Genomic DNA, 24,477 nt, shown 5'->3' on the forward strand with positions numbered 1-24,477 from the left:
ATTCCTTTCAGTTCTAGAAATACCCCTTTGGAGTTTTCGATCCTTCATCTTCTTGAATGCCGTTCTGTCTTCTCAGTCTATGGATTGTCATTTGACCCCTTCACTCTTTCATGTCGCCTCTGTCTTTAACCCACATTGTGGACTTCCCTCCCTCCCTCCCTCCACCTGTAGTTAAGGAACGTGGTGAACAAGTATCTGCTGACAGTCTTTCCCTTATTTTCTGGGCCTCTGTGCAGAATACCTATACCTCTGTAGGTGCTGGTCTGCTTCCTCTGTGGAATTTCTAGGCTCCGGCGGTATGTTTTCATAGCTTCCAAACATGTCCGCAGGGTGGCTTTTGAAATGCCTGCACTAACCCTTTCATTGTACCTTAAGAGCTGATTTGATCCAAATGGCAAGAGTGTAGTCTAGAGCAATTTGATCAGACATCACTTGCTGTTTTGAAATTGAGCAGGCAAATGAAAGGCACTCTCACAAAAGATGGCGAGCACCCGGAGAAAGGAGAAAAGCATATTGTTTAGAGAGCTGCAAAGAAAGGATTTGTGCTTATTTGCATGGGCCACTTGTATTTAAGAAGAAAAGGAGCTGGAAAGCTTCCTTCCTCAGTGCGCGCTGAGTGAGGCGCTTTAGCTGCTGCTGGGGTCCTGTGTCGCTGCTTTTGTTTCGTTTCGTTTAACATTACATGAAACGGTCTGTCATGCTTTGGTTTGCACCTGGAAATCAAGCATTAATTTTTTTTTAATCCTTTGGTTATTTTCATAACAATACTTAATTCCCTTTTTTAAAAGTTCCCCATTTCCAACTGAGAATTCCAGCAATTCTTGAGTTCCTCCCAAATTCTAAATAAATCCAGTAGCATGTAATCTCAAAATGAGCATATGTATGTTGAAAAGAGTCTATTTTTCTGTCTGAGTTTAGATAACTTCTGTTTTTTAACTAGTAATACTCTATTTTTATGTTAATTTGAGTATTGCGGTATTTCTTCAGAGAAGATTTAGCTTGAATTTTGGGAAATACTTGTTATTTTAAAAGTATATGAAAAAGTTTAAAGCCACTCAGTTAAATAAACTTTAAATGGATAATTTTATTTTTAAAATGAAGAACTAGTATTTTTTTTGTTTTAGAAAAGTAATTTGTATGTATAAGTGCTTTTGTGTCACTGATTATATTAACACAATGCTGCATGATTCATCATGAAATTTTGTATGCCTGTGCAATGGTTAAATGTGGATATACTTGCACTTTGTATTGCTTTTCACTTAGTCTAACTTTGTTCAACCAGGGATTTCCAAAAATGGAATTATCGGTGTCCAGTAAAGGAATGTTTCAGAATTTTAAGTCCAGCCTGATTGAGGAAGTGTTGCTCAAGGATCACATTAGGGTGTTATTGGCCTTAGAGGAAAATTGCAATTTGTGCTTTACAATTAACTACATAATTAACTCCTGAAATTTGTGTGAGAATTTACTTTCATTATTATTTAATTGTAGAAGTAGATACCGTAACATCCTGGTCTCAGGGAAATATGGCATCAGCTTGTTCATCTGTTAAACAGATCTGACATTGAAAGATGAAAATGTGAAAATTTCTCTCCCCAACACCCCAGATTTTCTCCTTGTTACCTTAGGTCTTAGCAACAGTAAAGGACTGTGTGCATGCTGTCCTGTCTGGTTACATTGAAAGTGATCATGGTCATATCTTGTTTGATTTTATGTTGCATAGCATCTGGTGTCATGACTGGAAAGACCTTGTGTGTTTGCATGTAAAAACCTGAACTCACTCTCCAGTCCTACGTAAGTTGCCTTCCTTTATAATGATTGAGTTTTGAAGTAGCCAACCTTACTCTTCCATTCTGTATTTCTTCTCTTTTAGGCTTTGAGCTGTATTCCATGGTCCCATCCATCTGTCCTCTGGAAACTCTTCACAATGCCCTGTTTTTAAAGCAAGTGGATGACTTTCTGGCTTCCATTGCTTCTCCATCAACTGAAGTTCTCCGCAAGGTCCCTGAAATGTGTACGGAATTTACCTTCATTATTAGTTAATTATCAGACAATAGATATTATCTGAATAGAGCCCAAATTTTAACAATGCAAATTCAATGGTAATTGTGGGAATTTTAAGAGAGACAGAGGTAAGGGAATAATATTAGTAATTCCTTCATGTTACACATGTGTAATAGACCACTTTTCTTGATTCTATTCCCAAATCTTTTTTCTAACAGTAAAAGTAAACAATATCATATAGAGTAGCATCTTGTTTTATTAAAAAACAAAAAAAACAAAAAAAACAACTATGCTTGCTGGAAAGCTCACATATTCGTATTTTGTAACTTACAGAAGGGGTCACATAAACTCGCACATGTCCATCCCTTACCATTTTGCTAAATAATTAGAGACATTTAGTTATTACTGTTGTTTTCTTTCAGTGTTTGAGACAAGGTTTCTCTGTATAATCCTCCTCCTTTTCAAACTCACAATGGTCCTCCTTCCTTGGCTTCCCAAGAACTGAAATAAGTGTGTGCCACCACATTCAACTTTAAAAGGATGTTTTATAAAAGATACCAAATTAGAAGAATAGGCTTTTAAACTGCATTTCTTAAAAAATATTCTGAAGAAGATATTCATGTGTATTAAGAGAGTTCATAGCTAAGTAAGTTTTGGAATTGACTGTGCCCTCCCTAGAGTTACATTAATGTATAAAAGGTTCAAGTTCTGTAAAGAACTCACATTTTCTGAAACATATTTTGTTGTTAGGGGGGGAAAAAAAACTTTTTTTTTTTTTTTTTTGGTAATACATGAAACATCGGTGACACTTGTCATTTTTAGCTCCATAGCATCCCTCAGCCTGTTGGAATTTCCAGTTTAGAAAGCATTAGTTTGAGGAGAGAGCTATTGTAGTTACATCTTAGAAAACCACAATCTTTCTTTGCATGTTATCCTCTTTTCTAAGGTGCTGCAAATATATTCTGCCTAAGCATAAAATGATATACATTGAAGTTCTTATAATTCATGCCACTTTTCTGTCTTGATGTCTCTTCCTTTTCCTGGGCCATCACATTGGATATCTGAGGAGTCCTGGCCACAGTTTAATCTGTCCTAATGACGTCCCTCCATTTCTTCAAGGCGATGATACCCTTTGCCATTTCTTCTGCTTCTGGTACTAGAGGCCAGCTGTCAATCAGTAGTGGTAATGAGGATGTTTCTAAACTATTTCACTTTGGAGTTGCCCTTGGGAAGCAGGCTTTAATTCAGATTTTACATATGAATTGTCCAGTTCTAAGTATCCATAATACTCCAAATGAAATAAGTTATAAATAAGACAGAGTCAGGAAAATAAAGATAATTAATCTCATTTATGTTATTTATAACTTTCCTCAGAATAGATAATCCAAATATGCTCTATTATCATCATGTATTGCTTTCCTCTTAGACCTCATGTTTTATTGCTCGCCTGGGCTGAGCTTTCCAACTCTTCAATTAGAGAATATAGAATGAGTCTCATAAGTGAAAAAGGCTTCAGGCGGCTATTGATACTATTTAATTTTAGAAAGTTTGTAGTTCATGACTTAAAGGTCCTACAGGAGTGATGTCTCTTTGTTCTTAGGGAAAATTTAATAGTTAGAAAAAGATAATCTTGTGGTTTATTCTGTAGTGCTCTTATTTTATGATGGCTTCATTTTTTATAGTTAGTGAATCCAGTTCATTAGAGTGTATTATTATGACATTAGTGAGGTGATTTTAGATTCTTATCCTGTTTGTTCTGATGAACTCTTCTCTACATCATGAGTACAAACTGTACTTCAAGACTTTGGCTTTCTTAAAATTTCATGCTGTTAGCTATTAAAAGAACCAGATATAAAGGTATATCACATAATGTAGTCCATAGGACTATGTAGACATCTGAGGCAGTCTAGATCATTGGACCATAACCTAGATTCCCAACGAGCACTGAAAATCCACAAGTAAGAAGGAAGCTGAATGTTTAGAGCATTTTATCTTCCGTGGCTTTTTCATCCAGCAGATCTGCTTTGATACGTTTTATGTTTAGCATGGTATTTGAGGAAAGTTTCCTGGCAAAGTAAAAATCCAAGTTGACATTGTTAAGGACAATCAACTAGTCAGTTATTAAACAGTACTAAACCCCAGCTCTGCTAAAGCCTTTGTTACACCCCACCTCTAGTTCTTTTGAACTACTAAATACAATGTGCTGCCAGTTATGAAATACCTGAATCTCATATTTTATAGACCAGTTGCAGAATTTATACTTAGTATAAGTACTGTGAGTTTACATTATTTATATTTAATTCCCAGTAAGCACAGAACTGTACTGATTCTGCGGTGTTTATAGCAAAGGAGAAGACATTGCTAATCTGGTAGTGTTAGAAGGCTTTTCTTCACCGAGGACAAACTTCATAAGTTGTAACTGAAGAAGACTGACAGCAGTATATTGACAGTGAGCTCAGACATTCACTCATACAAGTGAGCCCCATGTGCTCTCTGCATTGTGCCCCATCTTTCCCATAGCACTTCATGGCCAACGATTAATTCTTCACCTACTCTTTCTGCACCATTCAGTGTCTCCATGTTGAGTAGAAAGCTGGGCTGTGGAAGGGGAGAACAGCTATCAGTCCCCCTCCCTTCCAGGGAAGATAGCTCTCAGCTGTGTAATAAAGAAAGAAAACATGATGCATTGGACTGCTTACGATACTTACGATAGTTAGTTCTTTCTTAGCTATGATATGTCAGTAGATGAAGATGCTTATAAATAAATAATCCCTAAGTCTACACTTGTCATTAGGATCCTCTTAAAATTACTGTTTGTTATAGGCAATAAAGCTATACCATGGCTCCCTACCATCCCTTTAAGGGCCTCTTAGAGCAGAATACAAGTAATATGTTTGTGGGTTTGGGGGAGGAGTTCTTTGCTATGTACTGTTGAAACTATAATAATATAGTTGCAGTATAAACATTGATTTGAGTGAGAGAACTGCCTTTCTATTAGAAAGATGACTTGGCTGAATTGATGGTGAACCTTTTCTATTATATACTATTATTTGTACTAATTATTGGGCATAATTTTACTTACTATTTATATCATTAGAATTTTTGTAGTTGGGTCTTGTGGCATAGACCTGTAATCCTACCCTCTCAGAAGACTGAGGCAGGAGGATTACAATTTCAAGACTAGCCTGAGCAAGAGTGAATTACAGGGCTGGCCTGAGCATCTTAGGCTGCCTCAAAGTAAAAAGGAGGAATAAAAGGCTAGGGTTAAGGCTTAGTGTCACAGTACTTTCCCAGCACATATGACGCCCTGGGTTCAACTCCCAAGACTGTAAAAATGGGAGTAAAAAACGGTTTCGTAGTGTTAAGACAGACTTGGTAGGAAGTTGTTATATTTTGTTTATTTCTTTCAGCCTCTATGGCCTCACGTGCCAGTCCAGCAATGAGAAGAAAAATTTCCCTAAATACGTATACACCTGCAAAGATCCTCCCCACACCACCGGCTGCCTTAAAGAGTACTAAAGCAAGCGGCAAAGCAGGTTAGAGTGTTTGAACTCTGGATTCCATACAGCAGTAACCGCGGGCGGGGTAGTGTTTGGTGATGTAAAATCAGACCATTGCCTACTGCTTTCCCAGTAGTGATGTCAAATTCAAAACCTATTATCATGACTCATTTATACACGTCCTTATCTATGGAATCATCCTGTCCGCTTTTGCTTCCCTGTCTTCCCCACATAGCGATTGGTCCTAAGGCATCATTTTATGTTGTCCAGTGTTTTTGTCTTCTGTCTGTAGTCTGGTGATGTGACTCCCAAATTCAGCTCTGCTCTCAGCGTTTTTGTTATAACTTCTTGCCAGTGTGATTGTGTGTTGATCCTTCTCCCATGGTTGCCAAAGATGTTCTCCATCTTCACATTTTTTCCTGTTCTCTAATGCTGCTTTTCTGGTCTGATGATCTTCCTCCCTATTCCCCATCCCAGATTGATAATCTAACCCTGTTCATTTTTGGGTTTCATTATTCAAACTCATGGCAGAGATGTGATTCTTTTCAAGGTTTTAGTGTTTTTAGATATTCTTTTTATATGAGTTTATGATTTAGAGTCAGAAGGACATATTTATTAAGTTCTCAGCTCTGCTACTTGTTAGTCATGTGACCTGCCTGACGCTAATCCTTAGTCTCCACTAAGAAAAACTGGGTAATGATTCTTTTATGGCATTGTCCGAAGTGAACACATATGTGTAAAATACTTGGTTACATTATAAACATTCACTGAACAGTAGTTTCTTTTATTGCTCTTGGCTATAGCTAACCTCCATTTCTGCCAGATAAATCATGGCAGTCCTGCCTTATGAATCAGTCAGTATTTTAAATAGATCTGAATCTTGTAGAGTCAAACAAATAAGGGCTATAACGCTAGTGGTCAGCACTGCAGAGTTGCTTAAGTGTTATTTTGATGCATTTAATATACAATACAAAACTGACATTTGTATAGTTCCCCTTTCTAAGAAATTTGTATTGTTTTTATGTCCATGACAATGAAAAAAACAGACGAAGAGGTGTGACTTGTGTCAGTCAGCAGAGCCAGTAATCAGGGGACCAAAGGTATGAATTCTCTTGGGATCGCAGAACACGTTGCTGTTCCTTACGTACTAATTACCCTGTAAATGCACGGCATGAGCGTATTTGAGTAGCAAAGTTAAAATGCTGTTGATTGTGTTATAAGTGGGTTTTAAAATATTAAGCCACTTTTGCAATTCAGAGGTGAATTCTCCCTGTTCATGCTATATGATACACAGAAACTGAAACAACCACCGGAACAAACTGGATTCCGTCCAGGTATGAGGATTTCTGTGTCACATATGGGAAGGCATTGGTCTGTAGTTTCGTGTTCAGAATGTCTTTTTCAGCGTTACTGTCAGAGTGGTGGTATTTTCATAAAACATCTGGGAAATACTTCTCCTTTTGTGTTTTCTAAATATGTTTTATAAGATTTTAATTTCCACCTTAAGTTCTTGGTTAAAAATTAATTTTTATGTTTCATTTTATAGCAGGTTTGATGACTCACATTTGTCAGGGAATTTATTCATTTTGTCTTATGATGTCCACTTTGCTCTTTCTTCATAACTGTTTTGCTGTGTCTGATAATACGTTACTACGTTGTGTTCTGCCTTTTTTTTTTTTTTTTTTTTTGGCTTGCACTCACTAAGGACTTATCAATTTTCTGGCCTTTTTAAAGATTGCCTTTTACTTGTTATTCTGCTTGCTTTATTCTTGAAGGTTTATTCCTCCTGTTGGTTTCTCCTTTCCACTTCTTCCTGTAGGTTTTTCCTTTACCTTTATTCTTTATGTCTAGTGTACCCTTTTTTATTGATTTAGGAAAACATGCCCTAATTAAATTCTAGTAATGGAGGGTGGAAATGCCAATTTATTATTTAATTCTTTTTTTTTTTTTTTTTTGTTTTTTTGAGACAGGGTTTCTCTGTGTAGCTTTGCGCCTTTCCTGGAACTTGCTTTGTAGACCAGGCTGGCCTCGAACTCACAAACTCACAGAGATCTGCCTGTCTCTGCCTCCCGAGTGCTGGGATTAAAGGCGTGCGCCACCACTGCTTAATTATTAAATACTTCATATGATTTCTGTCTTTTATATAAGACTTGTGCATATGCGAAGCTCTGGGTTTGATCTATAGTACCATCTCAAAAACAACAAAAAATGTATTCAATAGAGTTCAGTGATCTAAACAGATGAAACTGTATCACTTATTAAAATCATTGTTGATGTTGTAGTGTTCAATATTCTACTTCATGGAAGGAGCTATAGACAGGAGAAGAAATATTTGGTTATTTATCAATAATATAAAGGGCAATTTCAGTTACAGAATTATTTACTTTTCCTTGAATTCAATGAATGTTAGATTTATATATTTTAGAGAACTATTATTTAATGGCTATATATACAATTGTTAGGTATTATTTTGTTCACCCATTTATCACAGTGAAATTTCTCTCTAGATTCTGGTAATATTTGCTCTTAGTTTATTTTATTTGATGTGAGTATAACTCTTCAGCTTTCTAAGGCTTTCTCAATGTAAGTATTTAAATTATCTTATAGGCAGAATATATTTGACATTAAAAATTCACTAAAAATATCAGCCATGTTTATTATTGTGGTATTTACATTCCATTGACCCTCAATGTAATTATTGACAAGACTTCTTTGTTTTTTTTCCTTATTTTTATTCTTTTCTGCTTTATTTGAATTGATTCAGTAATCTGTAGAATTTCACTTAAATACGTGTGTTGCTTTTTGTTGTATTTTTGCAGTATTCATTTATTGATTGCTCTAAATACACATTCTTAGCATTTCCTGGTCTACTTTGAGTTAATTGTGTGTCATCCAAAATAATACATAGGAAACTTGCAGATTCCTTGACTTTTTCTTTTACCTTCATTTCCTCTGTCCTTTCTCTGTAGTTATCTATGTGTGTGTGTTAATTTCACATGCAGTATGAACAATAAAATACAGTGCTGTGACAGTTCCCTTAAGTAATAGTTTATGTTAAAGAAATGAAGTGGGGAGGGAGACACGGCCCTGCACTTGTCCACAGTTGCTGTTTTCTGAGTTTGCCATTCCTTCATTGAAGTCTGTATCCTGACTGCTTTCATTAAGCCGAAGACTTTTTGCCATTTCTTATACTGTGGCTCTGTTGGCAACATAGTCATTTTATCACGACAAAAAAAATGTCTTTGCCTATTCCTGCAAGGTAATTTTGCTCTCATTCTGGATAGAACAGATTTGTTCCTTGACAACCCTGCTGATGTTTCACTGTCTTCTAGTTCCCACTGTTTCTGTAAGAAGTGCTAGTTAATTTGAACTGTCCACGTATCTAACACTTGCGGTTTTCTCTGTCTGTGCCAGTGTTCTCTCCGGGTGTGTGGCTTTCAGCAGTGTGATTATGGTTGCACCTGCTCTTCATCTTCCTCCTTCTTTCTTTGTATTCTTGGTATAGTCCTCATTTCTTCCTCCTGTCTGTACCTCCTTCCATGAAGTAGAACACTTGAACACTGTTCATTTTAACTCAGCTGGCTGTTAAATCCAACCAGTTTTTATTTTGGTTATTTTAGTTTTATGCTTTAATTTGAAGCATTCTATTTGACTCTTCTTAGGTTTTCTTTCAAGACTTACAAGTTTTTATTTATTATGAGCATAAGGATTTATTTTACCACTGAGCATGAAGTTGCTGTTCTAAAAATTGTTTTTTAAATTATTCATTTCCTGATTGGTCTGTGTTAGTTTTCTCCTTTACAAGAAAGATGTTTTTCTGTTTCTTGTTATGTTAAATATTTATAATACCATACATTAATCTTAGTATATTAAGTAACTTTTTAATTATATCCAGTAACTTTTTAATTATATCCTAGACATTATAAATAATACATTATAGAAGCTTTGCATTCTGGTATTTCAGTTATATTTTTTCCAAAGAATATTGTTTTATTTTAAAAGTAAAGAGTTAAATTTGCTGAACTCAGATTGTAAAATTATGTCCCTTCAAGTGGCTGACAGCTCACAAATTCAGTTCTCTTCAAGTAGCCTACACTACCTGAGGCTTTCTGTGCATGCAATAGATTAACTAATCATAGTTATGTGTGAATTACAATCTCTCCCTTCCTGTCAGCTGTCATCCCTATACTTGTCATCTGCTTCTTCATGCTAGTAAGACTGTCTTTTATGTTGGAGTTTTAGCTGAATTATGTGATGGACATTGAGACCAGTTCTCAAACTAAAAGCTATTAGATGGGAATGATGAGATTAAAGAGAATGAGCAGTCCTGTGTTGCTCTATTCTTATACATGTTGATTCTGCTGTATTAACTATCCAATTCTGTCACTTTCTGTTGTCTTTAAACACTGTTGTTGTAGTTGTTCTTCTTTCTTTGTGGCTGACTGCTTGTCATATGAAAAAATGTGTAAACGGACATTTCCTGTCCTGACCATCTGGTCCCAAATAACTGACTCAGAGGCTGAATATTACTTATAAATACTTGGCCGATAGCTCAGGCTTGTTACTAGCTAACTCTCACACTTAAATTACCCCATAATTCTTATCTATGTTTAACCATGTGGCTTGGTACCTTTTCTCAGTGCAGCATTCTCATCTTGCTTCTCTGAGTTTATCGGTGATTCTCTGACTTTGCCTTTCCTCTTCCCAGAATTCTCCTAGACTGGCTCTCGCACTCAATCTCTTCCTGCCAAGCTATCGGCCAATCTGCTTAATTGTTAACAATGAGTATAATCCACAGCAGAAATGTCAGCCTGACAAGCCTATGCTTACATAGTAGAAGTGTGACTGCGCTCAGCGTAGCTCTGTGGTTAGCCCTGGCTTTGACAATGGTACAGACACAGAGTAAGTTCTGACTCAAGAAAGAGTGCTTCTGCCCTTCCAATTTTGCAGCCTTGCATAGTAATGAGATGGAAGATGGAAGAGGATATGGTACCTATAGGGGAAATGATATTCAGTTTTAAGCATGTTTAGTTTATATTTCTTTTCAAATATAAGTAGAGACAGTTCTAATGACTAGTTGGATTTCTGAATCAGGAGCTAAGGGGGAAAGCCTGGCCACAAGTATAAATGAGATTAGCAGAATGGATTGTACTTAAAATGGTTGATATGATTGTTTGCCATGAAGAATATAGAATGAACTAAAAAGTTGGTTTTGTGAACACAGCCTTTTGTCATTACTTTTCTATATTGGTGTAGAGTTCTAAAAAGTTAAAATGTTATATTGAAAGCTTATAATGTTACAATTATAACAAAATAGCCCATCTCCACCAACATTATTTTACCCTTGATGATGTGTGTGTATCCCAACGACACTCTTTCTTCTGTTTGTATAGTAGTCAGCGGGCCATCTCCAGCAGCTACCTCAGCTCGGAAGAAGAGCTTAGCTGGCAAAACTGAGGGCCAAGAACACAAGAAAAGCACCGGGAAAAAAAGATGAACTCACACCAGAATCAAAAGTTCCCATACTTAGAAAGGGACTTGTTGCTTAGCGAAAGATTTGTAAGAAACCTTGACTGAAGCTGGTCAGAGCCAGTGGTACATGTGTTACCAGACCTGACTTTATACATTTGTGTATTTGCTTTAAACACCTCAAAAACCAGAGGACCCTGTGTTTTTATTCTGATGGAGAGCTTTGGCAGGATCTAGAAATGTTCAAAATGTCTGTCAGCTTTCTGTGTGTGAAAAATTCATGACACCTGCTGCTGTCACTGTGATGGTTACCGTGTGCCTGTGGCACAGACAAAGGACGCAAAAATCCGGCTGACTGGTACCAAAGTGCACTCTGATCAGGTGATTCTCTGCACACCTGAGTCTCCCCAAGATTGCATTCAGTAAGATTGGACAGGCGAGATCACCTGTGGAGGACTTTTCTTAAAGTGCATTTCCAAAGAGAGCTCGTCGACCATTTACATTAGAATTTTTTTTGTTATTGTTACTATAGCCTATGCTGCGATATTTATTGACTGGAAAATATAGAACATGAATTATTTTTTCAATTTGTGCTTTGAATTTTATATTATAAATTATTTAAAATATTACAAATACAGGTGGGAGAACTATACCTTTATACACATAAATTTGCAAATTCATTTGTAGAAAATATTTTCTTTATACATTTCTTTACCATAAAAGGTACTTGGTTCATCCAGAAAAATTTTGTTTTCTGTATTAGCAAGAAAGGCATTTTTTAGACTTTCTTTATGAGCTGTAACTGATAAGTTTGTAAATCTTACACTTGATTTTCAGAGTTTTTCTTGAGACCTATAGACTCAGATCCAAAATGGGAGTTGTTAATGTTAAACTGAATTCTGCTGTTAATAAGTGTCATCTATGATACGTTTCTTGTGTTTCCATTCTTATGTTCAATGTATTTGTTGATTTCATCAAAAAAATCAAAGATAGTAAGTAAATGCCATTTATAAATGATAAGATTTGGGAGATTGAGATCACTGTTGTAATTTCATCTAATATTTTTACAAAAAGAAGAAATCATCATTCTTGGTGCTTTTTCCCCTTGATGCACAAATAATTGTACGAAACATTTAAAATGATTTAGAAACTAAACAGTGCAGCCTGCTAAATAACAGTCTCAAGCATTGGATGTGACAGGACTTGAAGTAGTCAGCTGTAGCTTCAACTTATATTTAGTACTGCTGGACCCTTACTGTATAAGTACAGTTATCGTAATGCTTCAAAAGTGACTTCTAACCTTACAGTTCCTCATCCTACAGGAACTGACTTGTAGAGAATAGGCATATTATGTTATCTTGGTTGTTTTAAAAGGGATGAGATACAAACGTTACAAATGTATACAATTAAATAAGTTCATATACTTCACTTGAATGTAAATGGATTATATGGTGATGTATCTTGTAAACAAATGAATGTATGTTAGTTTTCTGTATGTGAATATGTGATTAATGTGTTTATGGTGGGGTGAGGATACTACTTTATTTTTTAAGTGGAATGAATTAAAATTCTTTCTAGAATAAGAGTGACTTGACTGTAAAGTGCTTTATTTGCATTCTTTGTTTTCTTTTCTGTTTCAAAATAGAAAGTCTCCAGTAACATTTTATATTAAATAATAATTAATAAAACTTATTAATGACCCTACACATAGCAGTTTGTCTTCCACCTTAGAAAATATGCTAACACTCATTTTTCTCAGTATTATTTAGTAATTGTGATTTCACTTTATTCACCTAAATCAGTACTATTGCTTTGTAAGCTCGTCTTTTGCAAGAATCTTAGAATTGTTTTTCAAAACACACTGTTGGAGAGTCTGTTTTTTTTTTTTTTTTTTGCTGGTGGTGCACATTTTTAATCCCAGCAATCCTACAATGAGACAGGGAGCAGAGGCAAGAGAATTGCCTAGAACCTTGAAGGGCAGCTCGCCTGCAGAGTGTTAGCAGGTACAGTAGCAGAAACAAGGAATGATTCTGCCTCAGTAAGATGGAAGGTGAGAACTGATCCTGAGGTTGTCTTGATGATCCTGACCATCACCAACAGTGAGCTTTCTCTTCCTCTCTCACTGCCACTCTTCCCCACACATTTTTTTTTTTTTTTTTTTTTTTTACTATTAGCAACACACTGCTGTAAACCTTCATGTACATGTTTCATAGGTGCACATTTTCAGTAGTTTGAGGATATATTCCTAAGGGTAGAATTGTTGAGTAACAGAGTAACAATGTTTTGCATTTTGACCAACCACCAAACTGTTTTGCCAAAGTGGCACACCATTTTACAATCTCACCAAATCCTTGTTTTTAAGGCTCTGATTTTTGTACAAAAGCATTCAATCATTCTGTCAGACCAAACCAGGAAAAGTAAGCTATAGTTCAGAGCTGTTCTATTCCATTTACTATGCAAAGCCATTCTTGGCGTTTGCAACTCTCAGCCCTTTTGAGTATTCTTGCAGTGTTCACCTTTTCCTCCACCACTTTTTTTTTTTCTTCTTTTTTTCTGGTTTATTCCTATCTATTACAAATGTATAAAAAATCCTCCATCAACGCAGCTGATAGCAGCAGAACCTTGAGAAATATACCTTTGGTTTGCCTCAGAAAAGGAACACATATTGTACTGTAAAGTTTATAAAATTAGCGCAAAACATTGTGATAATGTTACAATACCAGTTTTAAGAGTTCAGTGACTAATGGGGAGCTGATGGGATACATGCAGAACTGTGAAAGCGATCTCACTTAGCCAGCTGTACACGTAGACTGTAAATCTACATTCAGATCATTTCTGATCTAAGACTATCATCTCAGTTTATCTGTTGAGGTCAACCAGGAAACCCTAGAATATACCTTGATTTTTGCAAAAAACAAAATAGGGGGAGGGGTTTTTTCAGCATTTCAGTCCACGAGTAACAGTATCCTAACAGGCAAAGTGTTCTCTCACTGTCAACATAGAATGAACTGCTGCTGGAGGTCAACTTGGGCTTTAATTTGCATTAGCGCTTACATGCATAGTAGTCCAAGTTGTTGACCTTATGACTTTAAAAAGTAACTCTAAAAAAGTAAAATGGCCCTTCTTGGAAGACTAAAGAAAGACATCCAGCCATAGTTGTAAAAAGTCTCATCAAAACAATATACCCTTTTATGAATTACGCCCCAATTTTAAAAAAAAAAAAAAAAAAAAGTAGCCCCAAATAAGAAGCAGCTCTGAAAAAGAAAATATAACTTAAGATATTTGAAAAAAACAAGGTGAATACAGGTTCAAAAATAATTAAGATACATTTTCTTAAGGCTACCTAGAATTAGGCTTTAAAGAATTCTACCATTTCAAGTTTACCACTAGTTACTAGATACCTATTTACAAACAAGATGTTCACCTTTTTTGTTCCTTTATCAAGAGAAAAATCTACCTTCAGATTATGAGGGTGGTGATGGGGAGGGACTAGAAAACAAGATTCAAACAATCCCATGTAAATATCACATTTTTCAAATGGAAGAACTCCAAACTGCACTAGAAGATCCAATCACTAAGACACTTTCCATTGAAATGATTTAAGTACAACTACATGGCACCAAGGTTTAGGCCTAATATAGGCCTGACAACCAAGTCCTTGTTTTCTGGAAGAAAGGCCTCAAAAGTCCCACTCAATTCCACATAACAATACTTCATAGAGACTATGAAAGCGAGAAGATCATGGACAAATCTCATGCAGACACTAAGAGACCACGGATGCCAACCCAGACTATTATACCCAGCAAAACTCTTAATCACCATAGGCGGAATAAACAAAATATTCCAGGATAAAACCAGATTTAATCAATACCTGTCTACAAACCCAGCCCTACAGAAAGCACTAGAAGGGAAAATTCAACCTAAAGAAGCTAAACACATCCATGAAAAATCAAGCAATAGATAATCCCACACCAACATACACCACAGAAGAAACAAGCTGGCATAGCTATCCTAATATCTAGAGAAAAAGGATGTTTCAAAAGAGAAGAAGTCTTGTGGCAATGCCTCAGTGGTTCAGGTAACTACCAGAACTCGGAAAAGTTGGTTGAACTTAGGATTGACTGGGAGGCCAAAGATTTAAAAAGCAGAAGATTCTCTCAAGACATAAGTTGTGTGATAATAGTGTGGCTTGTGTGTGTGAATGAGAATTTGTAAATGTTGAATTCTAGGCTTCGACAATCATTGTCAGTGCAGATTAAGCTGCAAGTATTTATGTTCTAAAACTTAAATTATAAAGCTAGTTACGTCTTTCTAACAACTAGTTTTAATGTTCATGAGCATACTTTACCTACATTACTTTTTCAGGATGTTGAGAAAGCACAGGCTGGAGGCTGGGGGCTAGATGGTTTTGAGGAAGAGGTCTTGGTGGACTCTTTCATAGAGCAAAGGGAAGCAATGCCTTCTGGGAAATGAGCTAAGTTTTAATCTAGTCTTTAAGATTAGAAGTCAAAAACAAAAATATTAAGGAAAGGAAAACTTAATTGATCTTTGAAGTTACCACTATTTATAGGAGTTTGTCTGAAATATTTTTTTCTTGCAGGACTCAGGAGACATGGAGTTTAAGAGTTTTTTTTAAGTGCTAAAAGGTATTTGTTTTTGCAGCATGATGCTCCAGCCAGCAAAGAGATGTGGAAGCCAAGCTAGAGGCATTGTCCAGTCACCCTGAGGTGTTAGTCTTTGTTGTTTATCTTTCATTCCTTCACCCTTAGGAATCCTATCTCTCAGATCTTAAAGTCTCCTGCTGGCAGATTTTTATGAGGTGCACAGTCCATTCTGAACTACTGGCAAATGTCAGAGGGCATCCCAGCAACCTGTATTAAAAAGAAGGGTGCTCAACAGTCATGATCAGGAAATAGAGGCAGAAGGGAAATGGTCATGTGACAGAAGCAGATGTCATTTGTGCTCAGTGTTTGTACACAGCAGAAATGCAATAGTTGACAGCTAAAGTTAAAGTTCCTCAAGTAATCTAACTTCAAACTCATTAGCTATTGAGAGACTTGACCTGGGAGGGGGAGGATTAAATAACACTAGGATGTTTGAAAATGCTGTGGGAAGACATTGTTTTATGTTTACTTTAAAAATAGTTTATATATATATACACACATACATGCATATAGATGTAGAACTTAAATGGAGTTACGCCATATGCCACCTGGAGTGATCCCATTCTCCCAAAAGCCATAGACTGTCTAACAAAAACCCCAGTTCCAGGAATGGGAAACTTTGCAAGTTGATTAGCGTAGAACAAAAGACTCCCGAAACAGTATAGGATACTGCCATTGTTCTTGGTTGCCTCCCAGAACTTGAAGGACCTATTGCTGAAGACACTACACACTTTGGACACAGGACTTGAAGGAATCACCTTGAAGACTAGTGGTAATAGCACCCAAAGGTCCTATGCAAGCTGCCAAGATAGAAAAGTTGTTGATCCTAGCCAGCTGTAAAGCCTGTGATTCACGCTGGTGACTGGCCCAGCAGGATATTCCCAATGGTTCAATGACCAGCACTTTTATCTTGGGTATAACTGATAGCTGTGTAATTGAACTTAAGGCCTGCTCATTGGGAGGGAAATCTTGCCTAGTACTATGAACCAAGTTAACTACCTGTGACTGCAGAGGTCATGGACCCTAGAAGATAATGTACTTTTATAACTTTTCTAAACATTGTATAATTTCTAATTATGCTTTATTTGGGTTTTTATTTATGTTTTCTATTAGTTGTATTCCTTTTGTGGGTATTTGAATATAATTTACAGTGGCTTTTGCTTTACAATTAATATTAAGATCTCTTTTTACCAGAGAGGTTTGTGACGTCCATGTATCTGTCTTGTACCTTTGGAGGCAATCCTTTCTGGTATTGTTCCCTTTAAGATTGTCATCTTCTTGTAGCTGTAATTTTTATTGTAGACAAGAAATACCAATTAAAAATGGCTTAAACTGTTAGGACAGTCATTATACATTTCTTAAAGTCTAAACGCAGAGTTGACTCCAGCCACCCTGCTCTCTGCAATAATGTCAGTGACCCTGGTAGTCTTCTCTCTCTGTTAACATAACACAAACTTTATCACTACAGTATTTTTCCTCATACTCACAAGATGGCTGTCTACGGCAATCAAGGCTGCATCCTTGTTCATTACCAGCCCAGCAAAAATTGCAGGCAATTCTTCCCTGTGATGTTCATTTAGTATAGTTGGAATAACTTGGTTGACCATCTGTCTGTCCACCCCCATGTTATTAACATTCATGGAAAAGTCCATGAGCAGGGAGCTGTTGACCAGGTCAGGACCACCAGCAGCCTTAGCACTTGGCATTTTGAACTAGATAATTGATCTGTGATTCAAGATATTGAGCAGCATCTGTAAGAAACTGAGGTATTATGGTAGTCATTTTAAGACAAGGAGCCAAAATGAAAGCGACGAAAGAGTAGTAGCCTGGGCTCCTTCTGGCCCATCTCCCTCCTGTGGACAGATGTGAGGAGTGATGATCTGCAGTTCCGGCAGGACAAATTCACTGGCACGCAGTGAACAATGGGTGGTTCCTGGTGTTTCCTCCATTAGACTGGCTGTTCCTGCTATTGTGTAGTAACAGGAAATGCTCTATTGTAGACACTCATCCCATTTCCATTGTTGTACACAAGGAGCTGGTATCACCCCTCAGATTATGCCGTCTACTTTGGAAACTATCACTTGGTGTCTACGTTCCAGCCAAGCACCTTCCTGGGTGAACTTCACTGCGCTGAGCAGCCCTGGCTCATCAGGCAGGACTGAGGCTAAAGCTTCTTTTCATCTTGTGAAGGATAATTTGTGTTCCTATTTTCATATGTGAAGGATTTTTTTTATGGTTGAAAACTGATTATTTTCCCCCATTTTTCAACTAGGTATCACTTTTTTTTTTTCTCATAACAGGTTTTGGTGAGATTAATGGTAGTCCTACCTACTGTTGTCAGAATCAAATCAAATGACATTTAATAAAGTGTAAGGTGAAAAACCGATCTGAGACATTATTTCTCTTCTGCTGTATTGGGGCTGTGTGTTGTCCAAATGTCAGCCAGGCCTCTGATTTCAGTGGCATTTTTACAGCCAAGGATGCTCGCATAGCCTGTGAAACTCTTATGAATGCATGTGTTGCCAAGGGAACAGCCTGCCTAGTAACAACCTAATAGATACCCCTCCAAAGATCAAGGTTATTCTAGCATCGTCCCTACTTAAAAAAAAAAAAAAAAAAAAAAAAAAAAAAAATCTTTAAAATGAAACGACCCAGTCTCAGAGCAGCATTAAGAGGCAATGAGAACAACTCTAGCAAACCAACCACTACGTCTACTGTTTAATAAAGGGAGGCTGTGCATAAACTTCCTGCTGCAGCCACTGTGTTACCCCGGGGGATGATGGAAGCACAATTTAGATGCCCATTTTAAAACTTTAAAAGGGCGTGACTTGGTGAAGACAGCAGGCCCTTGCTTTGTCATTCTGTGTGTAGTGCTTCAGGAGCACTTGATATATGGAAAGATTTTTTTTTTTTTAAGAAAAAAATGAATATGTCTTCTGGAAATGTTTTGCTGCTTTTAAAAGCCCATTTTCTTCAGCGACTCGGTGCTCAAGAGAAAGCAAGAAAAGTGGTCAGGTGAATAGACTGATGAGAAGAAAAGGGAAAAAAGCAAGTGAGGCGGGTGACAGAACAGAGACTCCACCATATTGTGAAAGAGAATTGCTGCTATCCCTGGGCAGCAGTGGCGCACGCCTTTAATCCCAGCACTGGGGAGGCAGAGCCAGGCGGATCTCTGTGAGTCCGAGGGCAGCCTGGGCTACAGAGCGAGATCCAGGACAGGCATCAAAACTACACAGAGAAACCCTGTCTCGAAAAACAAAAACAAGAATTATTGCTATCAGGAAAGAAATTAGAAAGCATATAATTTAAAGGTTGTCTCTTTCATTCTACATAAAGATTCTAATTTGTCTTCTAGTGTCTATGCTGAATATTCATGATGACCATAGGAGACTTGCATGCTTCTGAACATCTACAAACCTTTTGTACGTCACTTGTCATGCATACAGGGAACATGCCCCAAGTGGGTGAGCCATGCAGTGTGGTCTTGCTATGAGACAAGCAGTACCAGCCTCACCTGGAGAAGTGCAGTTTTGAAAATTTATTATTGAAAGATTCAACACTCAAGAAAAGCGTGGAATCCTTTCGGAAACTTAAAAGAAAAGAGTGTCCAGTTTGAAGTCAGATGCCGGAAGTCCTCCTGTGTGCAGGCTTGTCTGCAGGCTTGGCAGGGGAGTGAAGTACCAACAGTGAATGGATGTGTAGAAACTGCTTGTGCTGTTTGGTTGTGAGGATTTTCTAAGTCTCTCCAGGAAAGATCACAGTGGCCTGCTGCCATGTGTAAGGAAAGGGGAGAAAGACCTCACTATTCATGCCAACTCTCCCTCTGTTTATCTGGGAAATCCTAGAATACTCCACATCGCCTTGGGTCTTGGTTTTCTTATCTGTGACCCACAGGGTTTGCTTGAGGTCCTGCAACTTCAAAATCCATATAACTTGCTTTTCCTTTCCCTCTTCCTTCGAATTCTGGAACATTCTCTAGTCCTACTATCCCTGTCACCCTTTATCATCATAGTTAACATGACCTTTTGAGCACTTGCTTCAAGAACATAACCAGAAAGTTAGTGGTCCTGACTCCCATCTCTGAGTGATGTTTTGAGAATTAGCGACATGACAGAATGACAGAATTTACTTAAATGATAGCATCTTGTTAGTGTGTAGAATATGTTTAGTTCTAGATAGTAGTTGATACCATGAGTGCAAACTAGTTTTTATATTGGCCCAAATAAGACATAGTTACAGAAATATTTCTGCTACAACAACAACAAAAAATATGTGTATGATCAGTCTTTGGAGGCAGTACATTCCCATAAACTAAATGCAGATGTCCGCAAGTGAATATAGTGTTCAGGATTCCAACCATGGGTGATGTATTAGCCTTGTCTGATTAGCTGCTAAAATGACATCTGTAAAATTGATCTGAAAAATGAACATCTGGCTTCTGACCTATTTCTTACAGCAGAAAACCTGTTTGCCAAATGTACTAGTTACTGTTCTTTTCCTATGAAGTGGCACTGTGACCAGGGCAACTTTTAGAAGAAAGCATTTAAGTCAGGGGGTTGCTTACAGTTTCAGTGAGTGAGTCTGTGACTGTCGTGGCACAGAGCGTGGGGGCAGGCAGACAGTACTGGAGCAGGAGCTGAGAGCTTACTTACATCATGATCCACAGCAGGAGAGAGCCAGTGAGAGACAGACAGAGAGGGTGACAGAGAGAGACACTGGGTTTGGTGTGGGTCTTCCATACAGCTCTTTCCACAGGACCATAACTAATTCTTCCCAAACTTGGGAGGACCAAGCATTCTAACATATCAGCCTATGAAGGACATTCCCATTCCAACCACCACATCAAGTATAGTATGGGAGGAATTTAGTCAAAATTTCTCACATAATTGCTAGATCTAGGATCTGCAATGTTAGCATTGGAAATGCCTACAAAAACAACAAGAAGACACTATGGAGTGTAAAAACTCAATGACCTCCCTGTGGTGAATATAAAGGTAGCCTCTTTAAACATACAACTGTCCTTAGAAGGCATTCTTTACTTTAATGGACTATAATGTCATACTTGGAAGCTTTTTCCATGGTACCCTGAGAACAGGGCTTTTTTTTTTTTTTTTTTTTTTTTTTTTTTTTTTTTTGATTTGCCTAATGTTTGCTAAGTGAACATCCATTATAAGTAGATAACTAGGCTAATTGATGAACATATGAATGTAAAAGGTCTTGTTTCCATTTGGAAAGGAACTTACCATTTGGTGTGGACCCACACTCAATAGCAATCATAATCCATGACCAAATGGTGGGTGTGATTAGTTTTCCCATTCCAAACTCTCTGTCCCAACAAGTTGGTTGTTCCCTGCTTCCGTTTTCCATTGGCTTACACACCTACTCTGAGTCCCATTTCCAAAAGATAATTCCTTCCAAATCTCCTAGCTCTTCTCCAGATATTTGTCTCCACATCTTTATAAAATAGTTGTGTAGGCTTATATTTTGATTAATCAGTTTTGCTCGTATATATTGACTTCTCATGTTAGTGAGAATTTAACTTCTAAACCCCACTTTTCTCCCAATGGTGTGATATTGTTTAGTCATTAGTGGGTACTTTACAGAACGCCTATGTAAATACTGTTTATTGCTCAGCCCAATACTATGATGATTCATTGTACATTTGTTTCCACTTAGTAGGTCATTGTTTCTCACTCAGTAAATATATTTCAAGCTCTTCAGAGTCTAAAATACATTCAATATGATAGAAACTTATTAGTTTCATTGTTCTCCATGAACATTTTCTATTTTTGTTTTTAGATATTGGGCTGCAAAACAAGAGAATAAAACAATAGCTATTCAGAAATAAATCCAATGTCATCTTACTATATAGGAGTTGTGCTAAGAATTTGAAATTAATGAAAGAGACATAAAATTCTATAAAAAGGTATTTAGGAGACATTTGTGGTCCAAAAAGGGGCAAAATAATACAAAATAGAATGTCGTTTAACCAAGTAGATAGTAAAAAACAGACTTGGAATCCTGTATGAATACTTCAACATCATAAAGGCAGATTATACCAAGCCCATAGCCAACATCTACTTAAATGGAGAGAAGCTCAGAGCAATTCTACTAAAATCAGGAACAAGGCAAGGTTGTCCACTCTATATCTATTTAATATAGTACTTGAAGTCTTAGCTAGAGCAATAAGACAACCAAAGGAGATGAAGGGGTTACAAATTGGAAAGGAAGAAGTCAAAGTACTCTTATTTGCATGCCTAAGTGACTAAAAATTCCACTGGGAAACTCCTCCAGTTGATAAACACTTTTGGCAAAGTAGCTGGATACAAAATTAACTCACACAAATTAGCTGTCCTAAATACAAATGACAAATGGACTGAGAAAGAAATCAGGGAAACAACACCCTTCACAGTAGCCTCAAATTATATAAAATATCTTGGGGTAACTCTAACAAACAAGTGAAAGATTTGTCTGATAAAACCATTAAGAAATTGAAGAAAGAAACTGAAAAAGACATCAGAAGATGGAAAGATCTCCCGTGCTCATAGATCAGTAGGATTAATACAGTGAAAAAAAAAAAGGCCATCCTACCAAAAGCAATCTACAAATTCAATGGAATCTCCATCAAAATTCCAACACAAATCTTCATAGTTCTTGAAAGGACAATTTTCAGCTTCACATGGAAAGACAAAAAACAAAAACAACAAACAAACAAAAAACAGGATAGCTGAAACAATCCTGGAAAATAAAAAGATGTAGCTAGAGTTTTTCTCTCCAGATCCCATCAAGTCCTGGCAGTCCCGTAGCCCACTTATAAAATAAACATACAGATGCTTATATTATTTAAACTGCTCAGCCATTAGCTCAGGCCTACCATTGTCTAGCTCTTACTCTTATACTCAGCCCATATCTGTTAATCTATATGTCCCCACATGTTCCGTGGCTTTACATGATGCTCCCTGGATGGCAGGCTCGCGTCTCCTCCTCTCCACCTTCCTGTTCTCTCAATTCTCCTCTCTGCTAGTCCCGCCTATACTTCCTGCCTGGCTACTGGCCAATCAGTGTTTTATTTTTCAATCAATCATCCACAGCAAAAAGAACTACTGGAGGTGTTATCATCTCTGATTTAAAATTGAACTACAGAGTGGTAGTAATAAAAACAGCAGTTATTGGCACAAAAACAGACATGTTGATCAGTGGAATAAGATTGAAGATCTGGACATAAACCACACACCTATGGACACCTGATGTTTTTTGTTTGTTTGTTTGTTTGTTTTTTAATAAAGAAGTTAGAAATACATACTGTAAAAAGACAGCATCTTCAACAAATGGTGCTGGCCAAACTGAACAGCTGCATTTAGAAAAACCAAATAGATTAATATTTATCACCCTGCACAAAGCTCAACTCCAAATGATTCAAAGACCTCAATATATGACCAGATTACACTGAGCTTGGTAGAAAAAACTTTCTAAACAAAACACTGTTAGCACTGGCAATAAGATCAATAATTAATAAGTGGACCCTCCTGAAACTGAAAAACATCGGCACAGCAAAGGACACTGTCATTCTGACAGTGGCAGCCTACAGAATGGGAAATGATTTTTTATACCAATTCTGTGTGATAGAGGGTTAATACCCAAAATAGATTTTAAAAAAACTCAACTAGATATCAAGAAAACGAAAAAATTAAAAATGGGGCATAGATATAAACAGAGAATTCTCGAAAGAAGAAACTAAAATAGCAGGACAATAAAGAAATGTTCAACATTCTTAGTCATCATGGGAACTCAAAACTACTTTGAGATTTCATCTTACACCCATTAGAATGGCTAAGATCAATAAAACAAATGATAGCTCATGCTGATATGGAGTAAGGAGAACAACAAACATGGCTGGTGCAAGTGTAAACTGGTATTAGCCACTATAGAAATTAGAGTGGAGGCTAATTAGGAAGCTGGGACTCGATCTCACTCAAGATCCAGCTGTACTACTCCTGGGCATATAACCAAAAGAAACTTCATCCTAGTGCAGAGACACTTGCTCAACCATGTTCATTGCTGTTCTATTCATAATAGCCAGAAATTGGAAACAACCTGGATGTCCCTCAGCAGACGGATGGAGAAAGAAAATGTAATACAGATGCACAATGGAGTATTACTCAGCTGTTGAAAAGATAACAAAACTCACAAGTAAATGGATGGAGCTAGTGTATTTTCATCAAGTATGTTTTTGATAGTAGATTATGTCTCATGTAAAAGTTTAGAAATTAGTTCTTTCATAGAATTTATTTATTTACCTATTCATTTGTTTATTGTGGAACAGGTCCTTTTGACTACAAAACAAAATCATACACTTCCTTTTGTTATTTCAAAGTCAATTTCTGGCTCTGATCTTGTATGGAATATTGCCTGCCCAAATAGTATTAGGATATCTAGGACTTTCTGGATGGTCCTCAGGATGTTAGGAGCAATTATTTGGGATACACGTTTAACAAACAATTGAATCTTGGAACAGGAATCCATTAAATAAAGTTTTAAAATTTTTCACTAACCAGTCTTCAGAGAATTTAAAATAAATATATGATGATTACAATAGAGAATGCAACAAGTAATGTCTCTTCTAAACACTTTTGACTATGGTGCCCTTTCCCCCTGATGGCATCCCTCGGGAAAGGAAGATGGAGAAGTTGAGATGAGCACAGACAGTTAGGAAAACTTTTGAAAATTTAAATGGAACTCTAGACTGGGTGTTGATGTTTATTGTGTATGTCCCTGGTGATGGTGCAAACACCCAGATTTCTGAGGCTTAGTTTCCTCAGCTGCAAAATTAGAATAAGAATGCT

General features: G+C 37.0%; 1 protein-coding gene across 35 annotated transcripts in view; it reads left to right on the forward strand.

The window, feature by feature from the left end:
- Positions 1-24,477, forward strand: part of Ppip5k2 (diphosphoinositol pentakisphosphate kinase 2) — a 99,326-nt gene that overhangs the window by 56,995 nt on the left and 17,854 nt on the right. For 17 of the 35 annotated variants that reach the window (XM_016004179.3, XM_006985730.4, XM_016004183.3 and 14 more), the window contains 3 exons: positions 1,871-2,011; positions 5,412-5,537; positions 10,895-12,555. In XM_016004179.3, coding sequence (XP_015859665.1) covers positions 1,871-2,011; positions 5,412-5,537; positions 10,895-10,998 — 371 coding nt within the window. In that variant the 3' untranslated portion in view covers positions 10,999-12,555. Of the gene's footprint in view, positions 1-236; positions 297-1,870; positions 2,012-5,411; positions 5,538-6,547; positions 6,602-10,894; positions 12,556-24,477 lie in introns of those variants that run through there. The other 18 variants (XM_076549700.1, XM_076549704.1, XM_076549709.1 and 15 more) reach the window with 4 other exon arrangements.

This window comes from Peromyscus maniculatus, chromosome 13 (genome assembly GCF_049852395.1).
Source record: "Peromyscus maniculatus bairdii isolate BWxNUB_F1_BW_parent chromosome 13, HU_Pman_BW_mat_3.1, whole genome shotgun sequence".
NCBI lineage: Eukaryota > Metazoa > Chordata > Mammalia > Rodentia > Cricetidae > Peromyscus > Peromyscus maniculatus.